At 42.3% G+C, this 21,039-nt stretch overlaps 2 protein-coding genes across 15 annotated transcripts in view; one reads left to right on the top strand and one right to left on the bottom strand.

The window, feature by feature from the left end:
- Positions 1 to 11,575, bottom strand: part of mppe1 (metallophosphoesterase 1) — a 79,090-nt gene extending 67,515 nt beyond the window's left edge. The window contains exons 1-12 of one of the 14 annotated variants that reach the window (XM_084702447.1): positions 11,479 to 11,575; positions 10,094 to 10,253; positions 5,087 to 9,574; positions 4,420 to 4,849; positions 3,919 to 4,171; positions 3,488 to 3,822; positions 3,307 to 3,390; positions 3,087 to 3,221; positions 2,623 to 2,981; positions 2,136 to 2,379; positions 1,799 to 1,949; positions 916 to 1,592 (exon numbers count right to left, since the gene is read on the bottom strand). The gene's annotated coding sequence lies outside the window, so the exon portion shown is untranslated. Of the gene's footprint in view, positions 1 to 915; positions 1,593 to 1,798; positions 1,950 to 2,135; positions 2,380 to 2,622; positions 2,982 to 3,086; positions 3,391 to 3,487; positions 3,823 to 3,918; positions 4,172 to 4,419; positions 4,850 to 5,086; positions 9,575 to 10,093; positions 10,413 to 11,478 lie in introns of those variants that run through there. The other 13 variants (XM_084702457.1, XM_084702453.1, XM_084702446.1 and 10 more) reach the window with 13 other exon arrangements.
- Positions 11,576 to 11,622: 47 nt separating this feature from the next.
- Positions 11,623 to 21,039, top strand: part of LOC146275317 (piezo-type mechanosensitive ion channel component 2-like) — a 172,250-nt gene continuing 162,833 nt past the window's right edge. The window contains exons 1-3 of the mRNA XM_084702443.1: positions 11,623 to 12,116; positions 13,702 to 13,797; positions 17,371 to 17,496. Coding sequence (XP_084558569.1) covers positions 12,053 to 12,116; positions 13,702 to 13,797; positions 17,371 to 17,496 — 286 coding nt within the window. The 5' untranslated portion in view covers positions 11,623 to 12,052. The remainder of the gene's footprint in view (positions 12,117 to 13,701; positions 13,798 to 17,370; positions 17,497 to 21,039) is intronic.

The following is a 21,039-nucleotide window of genomic DNA, read 5'->3' as shown; positions in this document are numbered from 1 at the left end:
TGCAAATGTTTTATTTTGTCTCCATTTATTTTGTCGCGAATGGTAGCCTAATGTAGTGCGCACGTAGCCTATAGGCCTACTTTCATATTTGCCGCAGCAAATATGAGATCCGACTTGAAAATCGCCAGTAATATGTTTGTGAATTTGTGACGAATCTGGTGACAGAGGCAGACTGATAGGTGCACGCACAGCTGGGGAACCAGTTAAATTGGGAACCAGTTGGGACGTAACACCGGCGCGGAGTCAGCTGCTATCTGGGTAGGCATGTAAACTTGTAAAACTGATAAACGATTCGGGTTAAAGGACTGTATAGGTTCAGATATGGTGGTGTCGCCCTGGTGTGTCTGTTGAAACACCTCTGGAGTCGGAATGCGTTCTTCTGAAATTATGTGGCTATTGTAGGCAGCACAGCAATACACAGGATTCAGGCATATAACTGTAACTAGTTTATCTTCTTGTTTGTGGTCTATCAAAGGAGAATCAAATACAGATTAAACATTAGTATGCATACATAACATTCGTATACAGGTTTAATATAAACATATCGCAGACACACAACCAATTGCTAATAACAGCATAATAATGGTGATTACTATGTGATTTTGCTGCCATCTAGTGGTAATTTACGTCCGTTTCAGTAACCTATAATTATAACTGTCGGTAACGCGCATCTTTGCGGGTGAAATAGAATACTCATTCACATTACAAATTATAATAACTGAGAGCTTACACATATTACACAAGTCTAACATACTCACAAACATCAATAACAGTTAACCTAAACTGCGTTTAGAGTAGCCAGACATACAGCTAACGTCTTCACATACTAACGAACTCTAACATGCTAGCTGCTAACCAAAACAACGTCATTACAGTCGTGAATTCTCGCGTACATAACAATAAAAAATGACTTACGTTTCGTCAGTGACGCACAAACATGTCTGAGAACAGGTAACACGACTAATTGTACAAATTAAACTTCTGTACATAGGAATAACCACCGGACTAGCACCGTGCACTCTTCTGGTGTTTTTGTTGCGAACTCCTACTCCCAATCTCTGCGCATGCACAACCTGTTGCGGTGTCTGGTCTTTCTAACAAAACGAGTTTAGCTTGCTAACGCAAGAGCATAGAATGATTTATTGGCAATGGGACTAACGCGTTATTTCATGTTCCTGACTGTTTCATTCGAATAAATAATAACCTGTGTTACATGTAAATCTACAATTCACGATTCATATTTGTCCAGATCTTTGTCAGGAAATTTTTCAGCAAGATATCTAGCTACAGTAGGAACTGAAGCTGCAGGGCTGCCAACTTCTCAAAAAACCTTGTAGTGAGATTTTGGAGGGGCCAACCACAATCCCTCCCCTTCTGAGGGGAGGCTCCCATCTGAAGCAGGGCTCCAGGTCGGCCATCTTTATGGCCATGATGGAGGACAGGGTGCCATCCAATGCCAGGCTATTTCTGGTCTTTGTCTTATTCAGTCCCACGACTGAAAACCCCCTCTCAGCATCAGCATTTGAATGGGGCAACAACAGGACCAGCTTGGCGACGGCAGCAAGCCTCTGAACTTCTTTGGCTCCTGTCACCTATTGAAAATGAACCAAGAACAAAATGGAAAAACATAACATATTTTGTTTTGATTAATACTGTAAGTATACTGTAACAAACTTCAGATACAAAATGCATAGTTTGCATCATGTATGACACAATATATGCATGCATCAATAAAAGCAACAGATGTAGTCAAGCCACACCTGCCCCCCCCCCCCCTCAAAAATAAATACATGTATACCTTATGTTTCCATGTTGCCATTCCAGCCCAGAAGCTTTCCATATATGTTTCTTCCTGAAGGGAGGTTGTTGGCATTGTCTGATAATTTAAAAACTCCTCACCCAGGTGGTCATGCTCCTCTGGCCCATGGTATGGGAGGAGATATGGGAACCTATTTATGAAAGTAGAGTTACAGGTTGTTTAGTTATAGATATATTGTCATCAACCAGCAGCAGTTCATACATATCTTTGAGGAAAAGCCATATAAGAATAACTCATGTGCAGTTTAGGAGTGAACGTACCTCATCATAAGCATTTTAACTACGATGGTAGACAATATTTAAAGAAAAACACTAACCTTTCAGCAAAGTAAAGGACATCTTCAATGCCACTTTCAGCCCTCTGTCGCACATCTACAAACTTTGAGTGTTTGATCATTGGCTCTTCCAGTGGCAGCTTCCTAAGTGCACAGCCCACAGCACTTGTAAAGAAACTTAACACAGCTTCATGGAATGAATCCACCTGCCGTGGTGTGATGTCACCCTCATCCAGATATCTGGTAAGTTTAGCCCTGGTTGTGAACCCAATGTTCAACTTTTTCCCTGTATAGATACAGCACATCAGGTTAACATGAATGGTTTAACATACTGATGCAGCAATATCAGCTTGACACATAGGGCAAGAAATCCAACCAGAAGCTCACTGTTGGAAGGACTACCACAAACCTTAGGATTCTACTCATGAAGTGGCAAAAGGCTAGGCAAAAGGCTAAGTACATGACTAAATATCACATTTTATCTATAACATATCACAGTGTATGATCATAATAATAGTCAAACACTAACCTGGCAAATGGTTTGCCTTCTCTTCATAGGCAATTGCACAAGGCTCCTCATGGCTTTGCAGAGCTGCTGGAACCATACATTTTGAACACAGCTTGCGTACGAATTTCACAATTTATGACAGACATTTACAGAAATAGTATAAGATCCCTGCAGATATCAGCTAGAAACACAGAAGGGAAAAACAGCAAGATCCAAACCCACCTCATCATGTAACAAAAATATGGCTGACTGCTGTCTCTGGAGAAGCAAGTTAAAGTCAGTGAAGGTTGGTACGGTGGCTTGGTAGAACAACAGGTACACTTCTGTCATGGGGTCAGTAAATTCCTGCACAAGCCTCTTGAATCTGGCCTGATTTTCATCTTGAATCAATTAATAAATAACACAAAACAAGAGGTTGTCAATAAGTATGTGACTAATAATCCATGTAGTTGCTGCATAATTAAATTGAAAATTGATGACCATACTAGCAGATTTGAAGTAGCTCGCAAGAGGTTCGTAAAGCCTTAGGATTCTGGTCACACAACGTTCAAGGCTTAGCCAACGAACTGAGCCGTGCAAGAGGACCTCCTTGTTCTCGGCTTCATGCAGCTCACAAAACTCTGTTTCAAACATTTAATTCCATATAATATCTTTCCTTAAGCTCTGCATTTCAATATTACACTTAATAGTATCAAACATGCATACCTGTCGATATCCTTTCCGATTTGTGCTACCTTTGAACCAGTAACCGATGTCCACTACCATGTCCTCCAAATCAAAACCAGACACCTGCAATGCATTAATCAAATCATAACATTCAGTCAATGCATGTAATTAGGATACCAATATAAAGTTACATGCAGAGATAAATCAGGCCTTAACTCACTTTAAGGAAGCCCCCTCCTGCAGCTTTGGCAGTGTTATGTGCCACATGACAAGGACAACCATGAATATAACCATGAACCATGTTGGGGTGTTTCTGGAGCACCCTAGAGGCGATGGAATTGCGTGGTCCGATGTTCACAGCTGCATTTTGTCAACTGAGAGACCAACGCAGTTCTCCCAAGGGATACCATGCTCCTCTAGGGTGGAGTTAATCTTGTCGAAGATCTCGCTTGCTGTTCCACATCTTCCCACTTGTTGTACACATGCTCAAAAATTGGTGGACAACTTTGCCTCCCATGAAGACCCGGACAGTAAACGGGTTCATCTTTTGCGCTCCTACAATGACGAGTTAGAATTGTACAAATGTACATGTTGTTCGATGTTTACACAAAGCAAATGTTTTGCAGAAGAGATAAAGAGTTTGGGAAATACCTGTGTCATTTGACCCATCTGCAACAAGGGTGTATGGGCCGTTTTTGAGCTCCTTCACAAGCTCTTGTGTGAAATAAGGCGCTAGCGCTTCGTTAATAATGCAGGATGACTTAGTCCTGGCACACCTGTAGTCCTGCACCGTCTTCGAATCTCCAAAACAGTCTTTTAGGAGAGGTCCCAGGTGGTCCGCAAAGGCTAGAGGAACGTTATGGACTACCAGCCCAGCTGTCATTTTGACCTCAGCCCTTCTTGTCTGTAAGAAATTACAAATTATTAATCTTCCCAAACGACCATAGTTTCTTTCAAATCGACACCTGTGATAATATGGCACAGGTAAAAAACACATTCAGCAACTAAGATCTCAAATTAAGAAAATTGGACTGAAATACACTGAAATACAAACCACAAATTAGTCAAAACTATCAACCATGAATTTACCGTATTCAACGAGAACACAAAACTCTTGACTGAACCTTGGCAGGACTATTGCACACATCATACCTTAACCTCTTGTGCAGACATCCCTCCAACACATCCCTCTACTTGTTTGTCAGTTTGTCCTGTCTGTTGCTCTCTCTGTCCTGTCTCCGGCTCTCTCTGTCCTGTGTGTTGCTCCTCTTTCTGTTGCCCTGTTGTTTCTATAATTTGTTCTGACTGTTCTGGCTGTTCTGACAGTGTTTGTCTGTCTTTTCTGACTTGGCTGGTTCTTTAAATAATATAAAACATTTTGCTTTTGTCCTGTGCCTGGCAAAGGTCTTTTACGAGACATCTTTGCTACCTTAAAGAATTAAAATGTTTTTTAATAACTCTACTCTCATTTTGCCTAATTCTATTGAACAATTTTCCTGTCTTTATGTTAAATTTTTTGGAATACATCTTACCTGTTCAAAGTGCTGTTTGGAAAATTATTGAGAGGCTCCTTTTCTTTGGTCTGTAAATAAAAAGATAAATGCTATGTGAGCAGCCTTAATAAACAATGCTATGATGTTTTGAGTATGCAGTATACCAAGAGGTTAACAAGGTGCTCTCCTGCTGCATGTTATGACAGCTGAGTTTACACCACACAAAATCACACGCACAAACACAACAAATAATTTATTTAAAGATTTAAAGTTTAAGAGAGTGAGTACTTAATTGAACCACATGTCATTAACTGTTAATAACATACCTTAGTCTCTGCTCCTCCCGAGTTTCTCCTGCGGTTTTGTCTCAAAATCTTCTTCTGTTGCTAACTTCATGACTCTTTGAGGTAAATAGGGGCTGTTTATCAATCCAAAGAATGCTGAGAACATAAGTACATTCTTTTGAAGAACGTTCTTGCAAGCGTCCTTGTGAGAATGGTCTTGCAAGGACGGAGAAAGAATTGAGATGGTTAGGGTTTTCCTGGACTCGCAGCATTATGATAACCCTGACTACCTAACCTAACTACAAAAACTAGATAACAAAGCTAAAAAATGGTCCCTCCACCTGTACGTTTACGTTTTCTGTAGCCCTTGCTAACTTACAGTACCTAATGTTAACTAGGTTATCGAAAGGTCGGAGCAAATTTACAAATTAGGCGTTTCGTCAATAAAATAAGAACATTTTCAGCGACTACACTGCCTATTTCTCGTCACATTTTAATTCAGATGCTGATTTACAAGTACCGTTTAGCTGAAATATGAAAAGTAAAAAATTATAGTTGTGAGGTTTGTCCGCCTCGCTTGACATCTTGCAATGACTTCGGGGGAATCAGAAGCGTTCTCGCTGGTCAAGTCACCATCCAATGCATCCTCGATAAAAGGGGCGGATCAAGAACATTTCCGGGTATTTTTGGCGTTCTTGGTGACTTGTGTCAGAGAATGGCTGTTTATCAATCCGAAGAACGCTGAGAACGCAAGTATATTCTTTTGAAGAACGTTCTTGCAAGCGTCTTTGCGAGAATGGTCTTGCAAGGACGCAAGGACGGAGAATGAATTGAGATGGTTAGGGTTTTCCTGGACTGGCAGCATTATGATAACCCTGACTAACTAACTACAAAAACTAGATAACAAAGCTAAAAAATGGTCCCTCCACCTGTAATTTTACGTTTTCTGTAGCCCTAGCTAACTTACAGTACCTAATGTTAACTAGGTTATCGAAAAGTCGGAGCAAATTTACAAATTAGGCATTTCATCAATAAAATAAGAACATTTTCAGCGACTACACTGCCTATTTCTCGTCACATTTTAATTCAGATGCTGATTTACAAGTACCGTTTAGCTGAAATATGAAAAGTAAAAAATTACAGTTGTGAGGTTTGTCCGCCTCGCTTGACATCTTGCAATGACTTCTGGGGAATCAGAAGCGTTCTCGCTGGTCAAGTCACCATCCGATGCATCCTCGATAAAAGGGGCGGATCAAGAACATTTCCGGGTATTTTTGGCGTTCTTGGTGACTTGTGTTCTTTGGATTGGAACCGTACTTGGGCAATGAAAGATGACGTCGAACGAGTTCGCAAGAACACAAGAACGGAAAAAAACGTGGATTGATAAACAGCCAGAATGTCTATGCAGCGAATAGGGTCAAGATGCGCTACTTAGCGCCATCTATCGTCGGGGAGTTTAAAAAAGGAACGAACGCGTCTCGGCCCAAAATCAGATTTGTTTTGCCGTGAGAAATTGGTTGTGTGGCGTGAGAGCGTGACAAATTGTTGAAATGCGTGTGTCACACGGCAAAACCGTGAGAGTTGGCAGCCCTGATTTAAGTTACTCAAAATAATTTGATTTGGTGGGTTTGGCACATGCAATGAAGGTAGATTTAACAAACAAAATACAACAACATTGAAAAATGGCTGTTGTAATGTGCAATAGTAAGTAGAAATGCATTGACGAAAGGCTTTTACGAGTGCAACAACACAACAACAATTGAACATTGAAGATGTTTATTAGAATTATAGGGCTGGTAGCACGCCAACGATCGGTGGATGAAGAGGCTGGTGGCCGAGCCTGATGTTCGGAGATGGTAGCGCCCAGGAAATGGAAGGACTCCACAGTGTTGACTGGGAAGTCGCACATGGTGAAGGGGCTGGGAGGGAGTGAAAACTCATAAAAAAATCATCAAAACCATTGAAAATAGACTGTCCTGCACCGCAGACTTGTTCTCTCTGGTTGTGGGGAATTGGATGTGGTCGGGATGTGGCAAAGTAATGCAGTTGTAACAGCCAGCACAGATCTTGACACTGAGTCTTGGAGAGCCCATGTCCATCTCCAATAACCTCCAGAAAACTTCCAAGTGGCATAGAACCTTAACACTGCCAGTAGGGTTGCAGGGATCAGTGCAAAGGACCTCCTTGTTAGCCTCTGCAGGTCTGCTTATGTGTTTCAAGAGCATCATGATGTCATCTGCCATACATAATAAGTATAGTTGATTATTCATGTCAGAAACAATGATTCCATGTTGAAGACAAGGTATTCATTACTTATGTGTTTGTCACAATGTCATTTGTGGCCAATATGTGAGAATTATAAGATTGCAAACATGGTCTTGGAAATCTGTTGGGCTATGCAAGATTGTAGATATAGTCAACACTAGAAAATAAGACAGTAAATATGTTGGATTGAGATGCTTGTGTTTGTACATTTAACTATTTAGGCTGCTAGCTGTGACGTGCCATGTGTGATACCATTTATGCATGGTTTTTAACCTTGTAGTTCAATCAAGTAGTAAATATAGGACTCATATATATATTTGCCTATGGAAAGTGGAGAACCAAGAAGAGTTAAAAACCAAGGCACAAGTAATTTGAGGAATAGTTGTTTTATGGGAGTTTGTTCTCCCTGCTCCTGCTACTCACATGGATCTATAAGGTGAAAAAACATGCAAGGATTTGACAGGCAACACTGAATATATGATATAATAAACAATTCAGCCTTTACTTAATTTAAATAAACAATGTATGCTTAGGCTATAAGGTAACCTAAATTTGACACTACCTTGTTGATTGGGCAGAAGAATAGGCACAGAAATGGAGGGCCTTGTGAACTTCATCTCTTCAAACAAGAGCTTCCTCACGTCAATTTGGAGACATGCCCACTTAATTTCCAAGAACTCCTATTGGTATTTTGCATCTTGTCACTGATCGTAGGGTCCTAACACTGGTGTAAAACTTGGCAGCATAATTTGCACTTTCACCTTAGTCTTTGGCTTCATGTGGCATCATACAATGTACATTGAAAAGTACTCAAATAAGTAGCCTATAAGAAATGTAAAGTTTTCTGCAGCGACAGAAAATATTTTTTGTGTACCATAATAAGTCTTTCTTTTGGTTATAAAGTCTAGGTTTTAAAATCTTAAAGTTGCGTCAGAAGAATCACATTTCAGTACAATGGACAGTGTCTTGTTAAGTGCAACTTAAGAGACATGTACAATGGTTCTCCTTACGAGCATGTTCAGGAAACGCAAGAAATGGAGAACCCTCGTAACAGCTACAATCCATCGTTATCGGGAAACGCAGCCCAGGACAACTAACCACTACCCACGACAACTAACCAATTATGCCTAACAACCAGGACTAACTGGAGTGCTGAAAGGGCTGCATTTCTGTTGTTATTGCCAGTTATATTATTATTTATTTAATTATTAAGTTATAACTAGTGCTGTCAAACGATTAAAATATTTAATCGCGATTAATCGCATTAATGTCATAGTTAACTTGCGATTAATCACAATTAATCGCACATTTTTATCTATTCTAAATGTCCCTGATTTCTTTTTGTCCCAATCTTTTTTCAAATTTTAATGCTCTTATCAACATAGAAAAGTGGTTCGGATTGCTTTGTGCAAATATTTTTTTTATTGAAAACAACATTGCAATCGCCTGGCTTTGACGAGGGGGCAGAGAATTCGCATCAGCTGTGTGCTTGGCCATCAAGTGGTATTTCAGACTGGACGTGCTGCGATGATAGCTCAGTTTACAACGACAAAACACACAGATCACTGGTCTTGTCAATAGGACCATTTGGCAACTTTTTAAAAGCAAACTTTCCATTCAGAATCTTATTGGCATCCATTTCGGCATCTCGCGCTCGTCATCCACTCAAAACGTAACGTTAGCCTACTACCAGAGAATGTCTAATATCCGTAAACGGGCTCTGCTACTACTCTTTAGCCAGCTCGCAAGCCAAACGAGTGTTTGGCGTGCCTGTTGTTTTGTTTCCGGCCTAGCTAGATCCGGTGTGGTGTTGTAGTTTTTCTAACGTCGGTAGTTGTTGCAACAGCATGTGAAAAAAACTACAAAGTTTGCTAGGCCAAAAAGAGCGTTAATCGCGCGATAAAATAATTGACGCCGTTAATTTGGGTTTGCGTTAACGCCGTTAATAACGCGTTAAACTGACAGCACTAGTTATAACTAAAGTTAATTATTTAGTTTATTCTCATTTAAATATTTGTATACTTACATTATAATTTGCAAATAATACCTACATTGATATACTCCAGAGAGGTGTGAAAGCACTGATAGTAGCTGAGACAAGGTAAAAAAATATAACTTAAGATAGCATAAAGAATGATCTGACATGTTATAGGGGACTCACTTGACAGGTTATGCGGTTCATTGAACACTTATTTTTACCATTGTCATGTGCTCTGTGATTTGTTATAATGTTGTCATGGTAACAAGTCTGTGTCAGCATACCATCTGTTCAATTAAAATAATAAAAGAAAATATTAGTCAGACAAAAACAAGTTGCAAAATAACCCTCTCCCTCCATCTTTCTCTGCAGTCCTTCCTCCTCCTCTCTCCCTCCTTCTCACTCTCCTGACCCTCTCCTTTCGCTCTTATTTTCTCTCTCCTGCCCCTCACTCTCCTCTCTTCTTTCCTTCTCTCTCCCTCCTCTCTCTCATGCCCCTCACCCTCCTCTTTCCTTCTCTCTCTCCTCTCTCTCCTGCCCCTTTCTTTCATCTCTCTTCTTTCTGTCTCTTTTTCTCTCTTGCCCCTTTCTCTATTTTCCTTCTCTCTCCTTCTCTCCCTCCTACCCCCTTTTCTCTCCTTTTCTCTTTCCTTCTCTCTGTCCTGTCCTCTCTCTCTCTTGCCTGTCTCTCTCATTTCCTTCTCTTTCTCCTGTCCTTCTCTTTCTCCTGCCCCTGACTCTCCATGTAGGGTATTTCTTTCCAGTCCTCTAGTAGAGGAAAACGCCTGAGTGGTAGGCCTACTGACCTCTGCTGCTCTCTGGCCTCTAGATGACAGTGTGGTCCACCTGTTCATGTCTGGGAACCTTCACCAGGGGCGTGTATTCCATGCGCGCAGATGGCACTGGGGACGGGGGGACATGTCCCTCCCAGATTCCTAGCAACCCTGATCCGTCCCCACACTCTCCCTACGTAAGGCGACAAGCATCAGTTATAACTGCACAGCTGATTAGGCGATGTTAGCATGTGTAACGTTGGCCACACAAAAGTACTACAACACTTGAAAAGAAAAAGTGTATTATGCTTATTTTAAAGTATTTTTGGAGCCGGCTTTTGTGCTTTTAGGCTTGGCGTCTTCCTGGTTGCCATGGAGATGACGTTAGTAGGCCCGTTCTTTTGGCTGCTTAAAATTGTAATGTTTGGCTCACTCCTTTTCATTAAGTGCTCGGATTACGTGGTAGCCAGAGGGAGCCGACTGGCTCCCATGAAAGCAACAAAGTCAAAAATCTGAGGGGGTCCCTCATATCTAAGGTGTCAGACGTATGTTGCATTGTAATTTTGATCTGAAACAACGCTCATTACCCATCCCTGTGCGCCGCGGTTTCTTACCATTAAAGACGTTAAATTAAATTATAGGCTACTACGGGACGTACTAGATGCAGATTTAGAATCAGAAAATATGGCACTAGCAACAGCTAGTTCTAGCCAGGCGACTAACTCTACCGAGGCAGAGGACCTGAAGAAGAATTTATGAAGTATATTGCTGTTCTGGTTCAAATGAGTTACGTTATATTTCATTTTTAAATTGAGAATGTCTTTGTTTTGCGAAATTGAAATGAAATATGGACTATTGCTATACTATATATCAATAATATGTAACTCCTCACCTAATGCCTAAACTTCACAGCCAATCAGGGGCTGGTTAAAATAACATGATATTGTTTGAAGAGCACAGATTCTACATTAATCTAGCCTCTTAATTTTGCTCTCAAAGTGCACTAGATTGATGCGTTTAACTTTACACTTTAAGACATTTTCTTCCGGGGGAGCATGCCCCCGGACCCCCCTACAAGGTTGGGGGATTGCAGTATCATTCTCACTTTTGTTACCTCAGTATTGTACTTCAGTAGGCATATATGTACATATATATTACACAAAATAACAAATGGAGTTGAAATCATTTGCTGACAGCTTGGTCCCCCCCACTACTATTAACTGTTGTTAATGTTCTTTGAGAACCGCATTCCACTCCATAAGGCTTTCTGTGGAAAAACCTTAATTGCCTACATTTTACAGACCTAACGACGTTGACAAGCTGTGTTATAAGCATGTGTATTTCAAAGCCAAGACTGACTCGTAAACAGGCAAGCCTTGGTTTAGAGGAGACGTGAAATCTGCGGGGGTTTGAGTTACCTGACCCGTAGGAAACTTGGAATGCGACTGCCACGCCTGCGGGGCCCTCCTGGGCGGGTCTAGCTGTTTCGTAAAGCCAGGCGTCGGTGTCTAACTCCGCCCTCTATTGAGGAGGCCAGTTAGGTCCTTACAAGCTACAGCTGTGCAGAGTTTGGGCCAGGGCTGTGTTGTTCCAAAGGCACGGAGAAGGAGAATGGGATGAACTCTTACGCAACTCCAAAAGTTAAGATGTTTCAAATTGTGACGTTTTCAACACGATCCAGTTCTATGATGTCTTGGGTGAATATGAATACTTAAGAAACTCAACAGAGCCGTCTGTGCAGTGGCTTGTTGTGTTGTAGCCTCTCCTAGCGCCTGACGACTGCTACGCTCCAGATGTTGGAGGTGCCGAGTGTGGTCTCCTGCTGAAGTGGGACTGAGCGCAGCAGGGAAACTTCTCAGGCTGTCGGAGCTGACAATCTCAACCGGAGTACGCAAGACTAGAACGGGACAATGCTCTCTCACCTAGTATTTCGGCAGGACCGAACAACAGTGCGGAGATAACTAGAAGTGTGGGTGTGTTGGATAAGCAGCGATGGCCTCCGAACTGTTGTGCGGGCTCATCTTCAGACTGCTGCTTCCAGTTTGTCTCGCTACAAGTATGTTAAAATGTCAGAACATTTCGTTTTATTTAGTCCTAAGATTGTTATGTGCACAAATCTGGAAAGCAGTCAAATGAACCTATTCATAAGAAAGTAAAAACTCATTATTACATCTAAAGTTGATGTGAGATATCTGTTGATAATGTACATACTAATTAATTCTCCACGTCGGAATAAACAGTTTGACCAGATAAACAATTTAGTTGCCTGCGTAAATGTTTCTGCGCTTCGCAAAAGGTTAGTTTTGATGGATTAAATAACTAATGGGTTCCCATCTCAGAGCTTTCTGCTGAAAATGCGAGAAATTAAAATAATATAATTCAAACAATGTGTTCGGTTGTTACTCGGTTGTGTGCCGAATACATTTATCTGTTGAATGTGAATTGTATATTCCATATCAATCTCATAATGAAGTTAAATCAAATTAATTTTGCGTAAGGTGCCCTGCGTAAGGTGCCCTGTCACAACACATAGGCCTACTATTCTCATCACACAGAACAACAGATACAGCACTATAGTTGCAGATACACACAATAGCACAACACACATATCATGAGAGTGGGGTAGTTACAGATGATCCCATCCCATTAGTCTGGGAGATCCAGGCTGAGACCTCTGTTAATGTCAAGATGATCATGTCCTTCACCTTCAAAATATTTTAATCAATCGTGCAGCTGTTTCTCTGTGTTTTCCAGACTCTGCCTTAAAACAAGAAGTTATGTTAGGCATGACATTCTGAAAGAGACGGACTGGAGAGAGAAATAGAGTGATAAGCAGAGTGAGAGAGGGGCACAGAAGGAGGGAGGGTGGAGGGGGAGAAGGAAATACAGTGAAAATTTATATTACAATATTAATCCCCCAGCTCCCCTTACTCTGTCCTCTGTCCCCTGACATCATAGTCAGACTATTCATACAGTTTTATCTAAACTGTTTCCTGTCTGTATCTGAGGCTGCTCATGAAACTTCCAGCCAGAGCCAGATATATGGCTCTGATCCCCCCACCACACACACACATACTGCACCTGAAAGGACCTTTTGTGTGTCCAAAGACTCCAGCCCCCTACCCCCAGCTCTGAAGCTGGGGACTGTCTGGGATTCTGGACTGTGCTGCAGCAGTCTGAATATGGCCAGGCTGAAAAGTGCACAGAGTTAGTACACACAAGGTGAACTAGAGAGGGTTAGTACACATTAGGTGAACTAGACAGGGTTACACTAGGTGGACTAGAGAGTGTTGAGTACACACTAGGTGAACCAGGGAGGTTTAATGGGTGTACTAGAGAGGGTTTGTACATACTAGGTGAACTAAGTTTGTGGATGGATATGGATGTATGCGTGTATAGAATGCAGATTACGATAGAATGTAAGAGTGTTTCCTTTGGTAGATATACAGTTAGACTCTATAATTAGAACCCTCATTGCTGTGTCTCGGCTTCTTTATAATTAACTACAGCACTGCAGTTTATTACTCAACAACATGTCACAGGAAGTGTGTGTTTTGTGCTGTATGTCTGCTGTGAGTTGGAAGAGGTTTTGGGGTGCCTTGTGTGTTGTGTATATTCTGATATGTGTTTGTGTTTTGCAGCGTGTCTGTTCCGGTACAGTGGGCTTTCGTTGGTCTACCTCATCTACCTCCTGCTCATCCCACTCTTCTCAGAACCCAGCAGAACAACCATGCAGGGTAGGAACCGGGCCAGGGGGGTTTCTAACCTCAGTACATAACCTACATAAACTCCCCATTTAGAGTATATGGTGGCTACCAAAGTGTAACCAAGGGTTAGACTTCACACACACCCTGCTTCCTAAACAAGGCTTTTAATCTCCACATCATATGTTTAGGGTTGCTGCACATGGGAGAAACAGCACTGGTCTACAAGGGTGCTGAGGAGTAGCAAGGGAAGTAGGGAATAGAAGAGTAGAAAGAGAGAGGGGAGAAAGGGGAGAGACAAAGAGAAGGGAGAGAGGGGAGAAAGGGTTGAGAGGGGAGGAGATCATTGAGGTAGAAGAAGAGAGTTGGGGGACAGTGAGGGGAGGGGCAATAGGAGAGTGTGGGGAGGGGCAATAGGAGAGATAAGGAGACAGTGAAATAAATAAATTAATTTAGTTATTTGAATCTCAGCCTGGTGTCATCGAAGTGCTCGGCTCAGGGTTAGGGTTTAAGACATTCTCTGGATCTGACTCATGCCTGCTTGGGCTCCGCCAGTCTGTCTGGGTTTGGACTGAGTCTCATGCTCCTATAATCTGGAATAGGAGGGAGATGTGATAATGCAGGACTAGGTGGAATCAAGGAGTTTCAGACCAAACAACATCTTGGCTTTATTGTCTCTCTCTGAGCCCGGACTTGGCCTCTACTGTTCACTCTAGGGTCACAGTCCTCACAGTACTACAGACAGCTGTCTCGTCACAGTACTACTGTCTACTACTACCTCACAGGCCTCTGTGTTCTCCAGCTCTGGCTTCACTCACGCACACTTGCCCCAACATGCAACATGTGTTTGTGTGTATGTGTGTAAGGGGGGTTGTGTGTTGGAGAAGAAGGGAGAATGAATGAGTGAAGGTATATTTGTGTGTGTGTTTGCGTGTTTGTAGGGAAGGAAACTCTTTGCCTTGGGGCTTACAATGAATGTCTTCCTTCCCACTAGAACAAAAAAACACAGAGATGTCATTGACAGTTCATGTCAAACAACTCTCTCTGTTTCTCTCTCTGCCCTACTCTTCTATTCTCTCTCTCTCTCTCTCTCTCTCTCTCTCTCTCTCTCTCTCTCTCTCTCTCTCTCTCTCTCTCTCTCTCTCTCTCTCTCTCTCTCTCTCTCTATGCCTGATTTCCTCTCTCCATCTCTCTTTCTCACACACACACACCATGGACCTGTGAAGTATATAGGAGACACAAGGCTTTCCTGAGGAAACAACTCAATAGGGAGGTTGTCACTGTGACAGAGGGGTCGGTGCTAGGGGCCCCTGGTTCTTAGTTTGTGGGTTTGATCTTCGTCTGTTTTCCTCAGGAAGTCAATGACTCAGCGTCCTTTAGGAGCTGCCACTTCCTGTTCCTGTGTCTCCCACAATCCACTGCAACACAATCATTTTGACCTTGTGTGTCAGCTAGCCCTGATGATCTCAGCCTGCTTCTCCCTGAGCCTGCCCCCGCCTCTAAACCTAGCCTAGCCTAACTGCTCCTCTACCAGGTCCTCTATCTGCTTCCCTGCCTCCCTGCCTGCCTGCCTGCCTGTCTGAGGCATAGTTCCCAGTCTCATGGCTGAAGCTGCTTTGTTCCTGAAACAGACTCCTTGGCAGCTCGTGTTCTGGAGGGCTGTGTGGGTTCAGGGGCTGTGTCACATTATGAAGCATGATTAGATACTGGATGGCTGGTTTCCTGATGGAGTCAAGCTACAACAGTTCTGTTGTTACCCTGAAGCTGACTAGCCCCAACATCAGCTTAAGCATAACACTGTTGCCAGCCAGTGTAAGCCATAGCAGAGTTTTTGCCGTCTTGTTTTTTCCTTCTGTCTGGGTCTTGGGTTTTTCTGGGTTTCCATAAAGGTTTAAACATAATCAAAGTGTTACGACTAGTTGTTGCTTTCGTCAACGAAAATTATGACTAAATATCGTCGTCAACGAACCTTTATCAAGTGACAAAAACGAGACACAACGTAAATGCTGGTCATGTGACAATGACTATAATTAAATGTATAATGCAATATTGTTGACGAATAAAAACAAGACGAAATGTAGTCTACAAAATAAAAACAAGACGAAATGTTACATTGTTATTTCGTCTCGTTATTATTATTAGCTAACTCATGAGGCTGTGCTTAATGTGTTTCATTTTAAAGTTAGATTTAGACATTTGTCTGAGACAAACGTGTGTGTATAGCGTGTGTGTTTGTTTGTTACATTTAGTCATTTAGCAGACGCTCTTATCCAGAGCGACTTACAGTAAGTACAGGGACATTCTCCCCGAGGCAAGTAGGGTGAATTGCCTTGCCCAAGGACACAATGTCATGTGCACCGGCCGGGAATCAAACTGGCAACCTTCAGATTACTAGCCTGATGCTCTACCCGCTCAGCCACCTGACTTCCTATTTCCTATCCGAGAGAGTGTAAAGTGGGTTACCATGTGTGACTGTGTACTGTGTGTGTGCGTGTGTATTTGTTTGTATGAGAGTGTAAAGTGGGTTCTTAGTTCCTACCTGACTGACTGCATGTGTACTAAGCATCCCTTGTTGGCCAAATACTGTAGCTAGTTTTGTCATTCACATAGCAATCACACTGAACTGAATTTGGCATCAACCACATGACTTTGAATACCTTATTCTTGACCAATACATTCAACAAATGGTTTTGGCATTAACATGCCTCCGGAGACTACTGCTTAGACCACTTCTGTTTTGATTAGAAAGAGACTAAATTTAACTAGACTAAATGTCATCAGTTTTCGTCAACTAAAACTAGACAAAAATGTCATCAGTTTTCATTGACTAAAACTAGACGAAAATAGTCATGGATAAGTTTGACTAAAATAAGACTAAAATGCTCCGACTTTTAGTCGACTGAAATTTGACTAGACTAAAAAGAGTATGAACGTGACTAAAACTAATAAAAACTAAAATGACAGCTTGACACAAAGACAAGACTAAAACTAAAATTAAAACAGGCCGCCAAAAACAACACTAGTTACCACAACATCTGTAAAGACCCTGGTGACAGCAGCTAGGACACTTAAACTGGGTTTTTCTCTAATTTCTCTACTCCCCTACTTCTGTTCTCTTCTTCCTCCTTCTGTACTTCTGTCCCTCGTTTCCTTACCTAAGCATAACCACTTTGCATGTATCTCTGGTCTCTGCAGTCAGATGTTGTGTTCATGACTAAAGCAGCCAGCTCTGGAACCAGCCCGCTAGCCAGGAGGAGCTGCTGTTGGATGACTCAACCCTAAATTGAAAGAGGTGAAAGTTCAGGCAGTGTAGAAAGAAAGCTGAGAGAACCATGCTGGACTCAACATGTTTGAGGATCTTCAGGCCACCTGTCCTGCATCCATATGGGCACACACAAATACAGACACAAATGCACACACACCACTTACAGTTGCTCCTCATTCAAACTTCTTGTATCATGTGTCTCTCACTATACTGCGCCTTGAAATCTTCTGCTGCTCCTTCTGGCTTCATGACAAAGATGTTCTACAAATCAGAAACATGGTAATGTCACCTCTACTTGTCTGTTGTGGATGTCTGAATCTCCCTGTGTGTCATCTGTCCAGGTCGTACAGGGAGTCTGCTGAAGTCCTTGTGTGTCACCAGCCTGAGCTTCCTGCTCATGCAGATCACCTACCAGGTCACCATCTCCAGCTTGCTGGCCAACGGACGCATGGAGCCTAGCTTTAACTGTAAGATTGACTCAACTAACCCTGACCCTGCACACCAGAACCTGGCAAAACATCTGGCAGCAAAGTGCTAGAGGACTCTAGTGTTACTATAGGGTAGTTGGAGCCACAATAAACTTCACATTGATTAGGCCTGAGAAATCTTTGAAAATTATGGTTTGTGGATGTATGAATCTGAATGTTAATGTACGCTACTTTTTTTGGGGGGGGGGATTCTGTGTTAGCCATTGGAGGTGCCTATTCAATCAGAGGAAAGCCGCTGCACCTTTTGGAAAAAGAATCCTTGTTTAGACGGGGTAGTGGAACAGCTTTTTGACCACAAACAAACACAAGCTTCGGCAGACTAAAAGAAACAATTAGTATTTTGTTCGCACTGAAATGCCACAGGAAATATATTTTTGTTGACATTATGCATGATAAATGCTATTTTTGTTGGAATTCTAATAGTGGATCTCCGCGTCTGCTCTATCTTGGATTGTGAGTCATTAATCCACTCCAGCTTGGGCAGTGGCTATTTGAAAGGAATACTTTTGTTACTTTGTTATCAAGTAATAAGCCACAATAAGGGTTCTACTCGAGTCTTGTACTTTAGTGTTCTAGCTGTTCTATGTCAAGACTAGTGTAACCAGTATTGTAGGGTTCTAAAATGTTGTGGTGTTCGAGTTCATTGTTGCGATTGTTTTATCTGGTGTGTGGTGGGCAAAACAATGTTCTGGAAGGTTACTGACACTGGTCAAAGGTGGTCATGGGTGAGGGCAGAGGCCTGTTCCATAAAGCGAGTTTACCGAATAAGCCAGACTTATGTCAGTCGGACTCATTTCTTGTTCATTCGGTTCCATAAAGCTAGCTCAACATAGTTCGAACTTGGTTACTATGGCAACTTAGGCTACGAAACTAGTCTGGTCAGGGTCAGACTAACTCTCGGGCTTAGCGTGACTTGGTGCTTAACCAGACATTCCTGTAACACTGACCCAACGGGAAAACGATGATTTACCACGTATATTCTCATTTTCTTATTATCATCAGTTCAACATTGATAGAAAATCAACGTAAATAGCCTACATAGGCTACAACATTTAGCCTAATGCATTAAACAATGATGAACAATGCTTTGATAGGCTACGCACCATAGCCGTTAAATATATGGATGTTAGTTTGTGATTTCAAATGTTTAGGCATCAGGCATAGGCCTACTTCTCAATCTAAATTATCCGAGTATATTTATCATAGCAATATAATTGTTAACAGTAGGCCTAGCCTACAATTGCAAAAGGAACCTAAATCTGCCCTCCATTTCCCCGACACAAAACCCATGTTAAAAAGTTAGCACTAGGCTACTGGATAATGTTTTAATTAATAGTAGGCTATTTATTTTAAACTATGTCAAAAAAGTCAATTTAGATTAGTTTAGAGGGTATTTTTTAATCAACAAAGGTCTACTTTCACAACGTCAATCATGGCGTGTCATTTTACTTTGATTGAAGCGGTGGATGAGGGAGCTGTCATTGTACACGATTTAAAGGGGACGTTCTTTCTGGAAGAAGTCATGTGGCCGTGTGCATTGCATTTGCCGTGGTGGATTGTATGATCCATGTTTGACCTCTCGGGCTGTTAAAAAATAGGGTGCACGCGCAATTAGCTTGACTACGCAAATCTGACTTGAATTAGTAGGACTGCGTGAGCTGAAATTGGCCTTTATGGAACCGCTTAACCCCCGTTTGACTAATTAAACTTATTCAAGTCTGGTTTAGGACTTTAAGTCTAGCTTTTTTGAGCGGCCTTTATGGAATAGGACCCTGGTCTCAGACCACATATGGGTAAAGCTACATGGACATGCGCATAAACACGATCACAAACACACAAATGGTAATAAACCACAACATCTGCACTCAAGATGGGGCTGAGATTAAAGAAGAGTGTCTAAAAGAATAGTCAGCCAATCAAGCCGAGGTTGTTAAAGCGGAGCCAATCAGAGTGCAGCTTGTTAAAGCTTACCCAATTATCCAAAATACAGGCCAGGCTGTAAGTTATCAAGCCCTCCCCAAACAAACTGACTGACTGGAGTGTCCTTTTTAGCAGAGGCCCAGTGCTGAGTAAGTGTTGAAAGTTATTTACAATGAGTGGACCCTGCAGTGTTAGAGAGGGTAGACCCAGTAGAGTTAGAGTAGGTAGGCCCAGCAGAGTTAGGACATGTAACAGCTTATGGATTTCAGTGTGATAATTTAGATTAGGTCAGGGGATACAGTTTATTGTAATTATTACATGGAGCTCACATCTGGGGAGGTCTGGAACTTCTGGGGAGGAATGGGGAGGTCTGGAGGGTCTGGGGAGGGCTGGAGAGTCTGGGAAGGTCTGGAGGGTCTGAGGAGGTCCGGAGGATATGGAGAGTCTGGGGAGGGATGGAGGGTATGGAGAATATTGGGAGATCTGGAGAGTCTAATGAGTTCTGGAGGGTCTGGAGAGTCTGGGGAGATCTGGAGGGTCTAAAGAGGTCTGGGGGGTCTAAAGAGGACTCGAGGGTCTGGGGTGGTCTGGAGGGCCTAGAGAGGTCTGGAGGGTCTGGGGAGATCTGGAGGGTCTAAAGAGGTCTGGAGAGTCTGGGGATGTCTGGGGAGGGCTGGAGAGTCTGGGGAGGTCTGGAGGGTCTGGGGAGGTCTGGAGGGTCTGGAAAGTCTGTGAGGGCTGGAGAGTCTGGAGATTCTGGGGATGTCTGGAGACAGTGCCGCCGCTAGCCATTTTGGTGCCCTACGCATAATTCCTTTATGATGCCCCCCCCCCCACCACCACCACCACCACCACAGCTGCCCTGTCAATGTGTAGGCTGTGAATCGAAAGGCCAGAGACGCGCTTGGTGTTTGTCCCTGGCTTGGGAACCACAAGTCACCTTTGGTTAGATTCTCAGGGAGATAATTGACTCGTTAATATCTGACTCAAATTTTTGACAATGTGCACAAGTGCGTTACCTGTAACCTTGAGCGCTAAACAGTTAATGACATGAAACTCTGACGTAGGTAAAAATCGTCTGCTTGATCAGAGCACCGACCCTAAAGTATGCGTGTTCACTAATCAGTCGTTTATCTCTACTATAATATGGATTTTAACCATAGTAGACCTAGTAGGATATGTAATCGATCACTCAGAGGCTCCGGTAAATTCCTTCGGAGCGTGGCGATCCACTGTAAGTGACTCAGAGGCCTTAAATTAAAACCTACTCCAAAAGTCTATGTTTAGAATCAGTTAGCCGCATCAACCAGACTGGATCAAAGTTTTCACCGCCGTAGCTTGATAGATAAGTTTCAAGGAGAACAAGTAACTTTAAGATGCACACATTAATAGTTTATTATCTAAATAGCAAGATAATCAATACAATGATAATGAAATATCATCAAATACAAAACATACCTTCAAAGCAATGGTTAACGAAGGTATTCACAATGAGGACTAGGCGCCTAACGCACCGGAGCTGTATCGTAAAACAGAACTCGAAATGATTGGTAAAAACTTCTTCCTATATACACCCAAACCTGACTAAAATGGGGACACCGG

This window comes from Hypomesus nipponensis, chromosome 8, assembly GCF_054491055.1.
Source record: "Hypomesus nipponensis isolate SF chromosome 8, ASM5449105v1, whole genome shotgun sequence".
In the NCBI taxonomy this organism is placed as follows: Eukaryota; Metazoa; Chordata; class Actinopteri; order Osmeriformes; family Osmeridae; genus Hypomesus; species Hypomesus nipponensis.
Note: the sequence above shows the minus strand (reverse complement) of the source record. Positions and strands in the feature narration are given on the sequence as shown.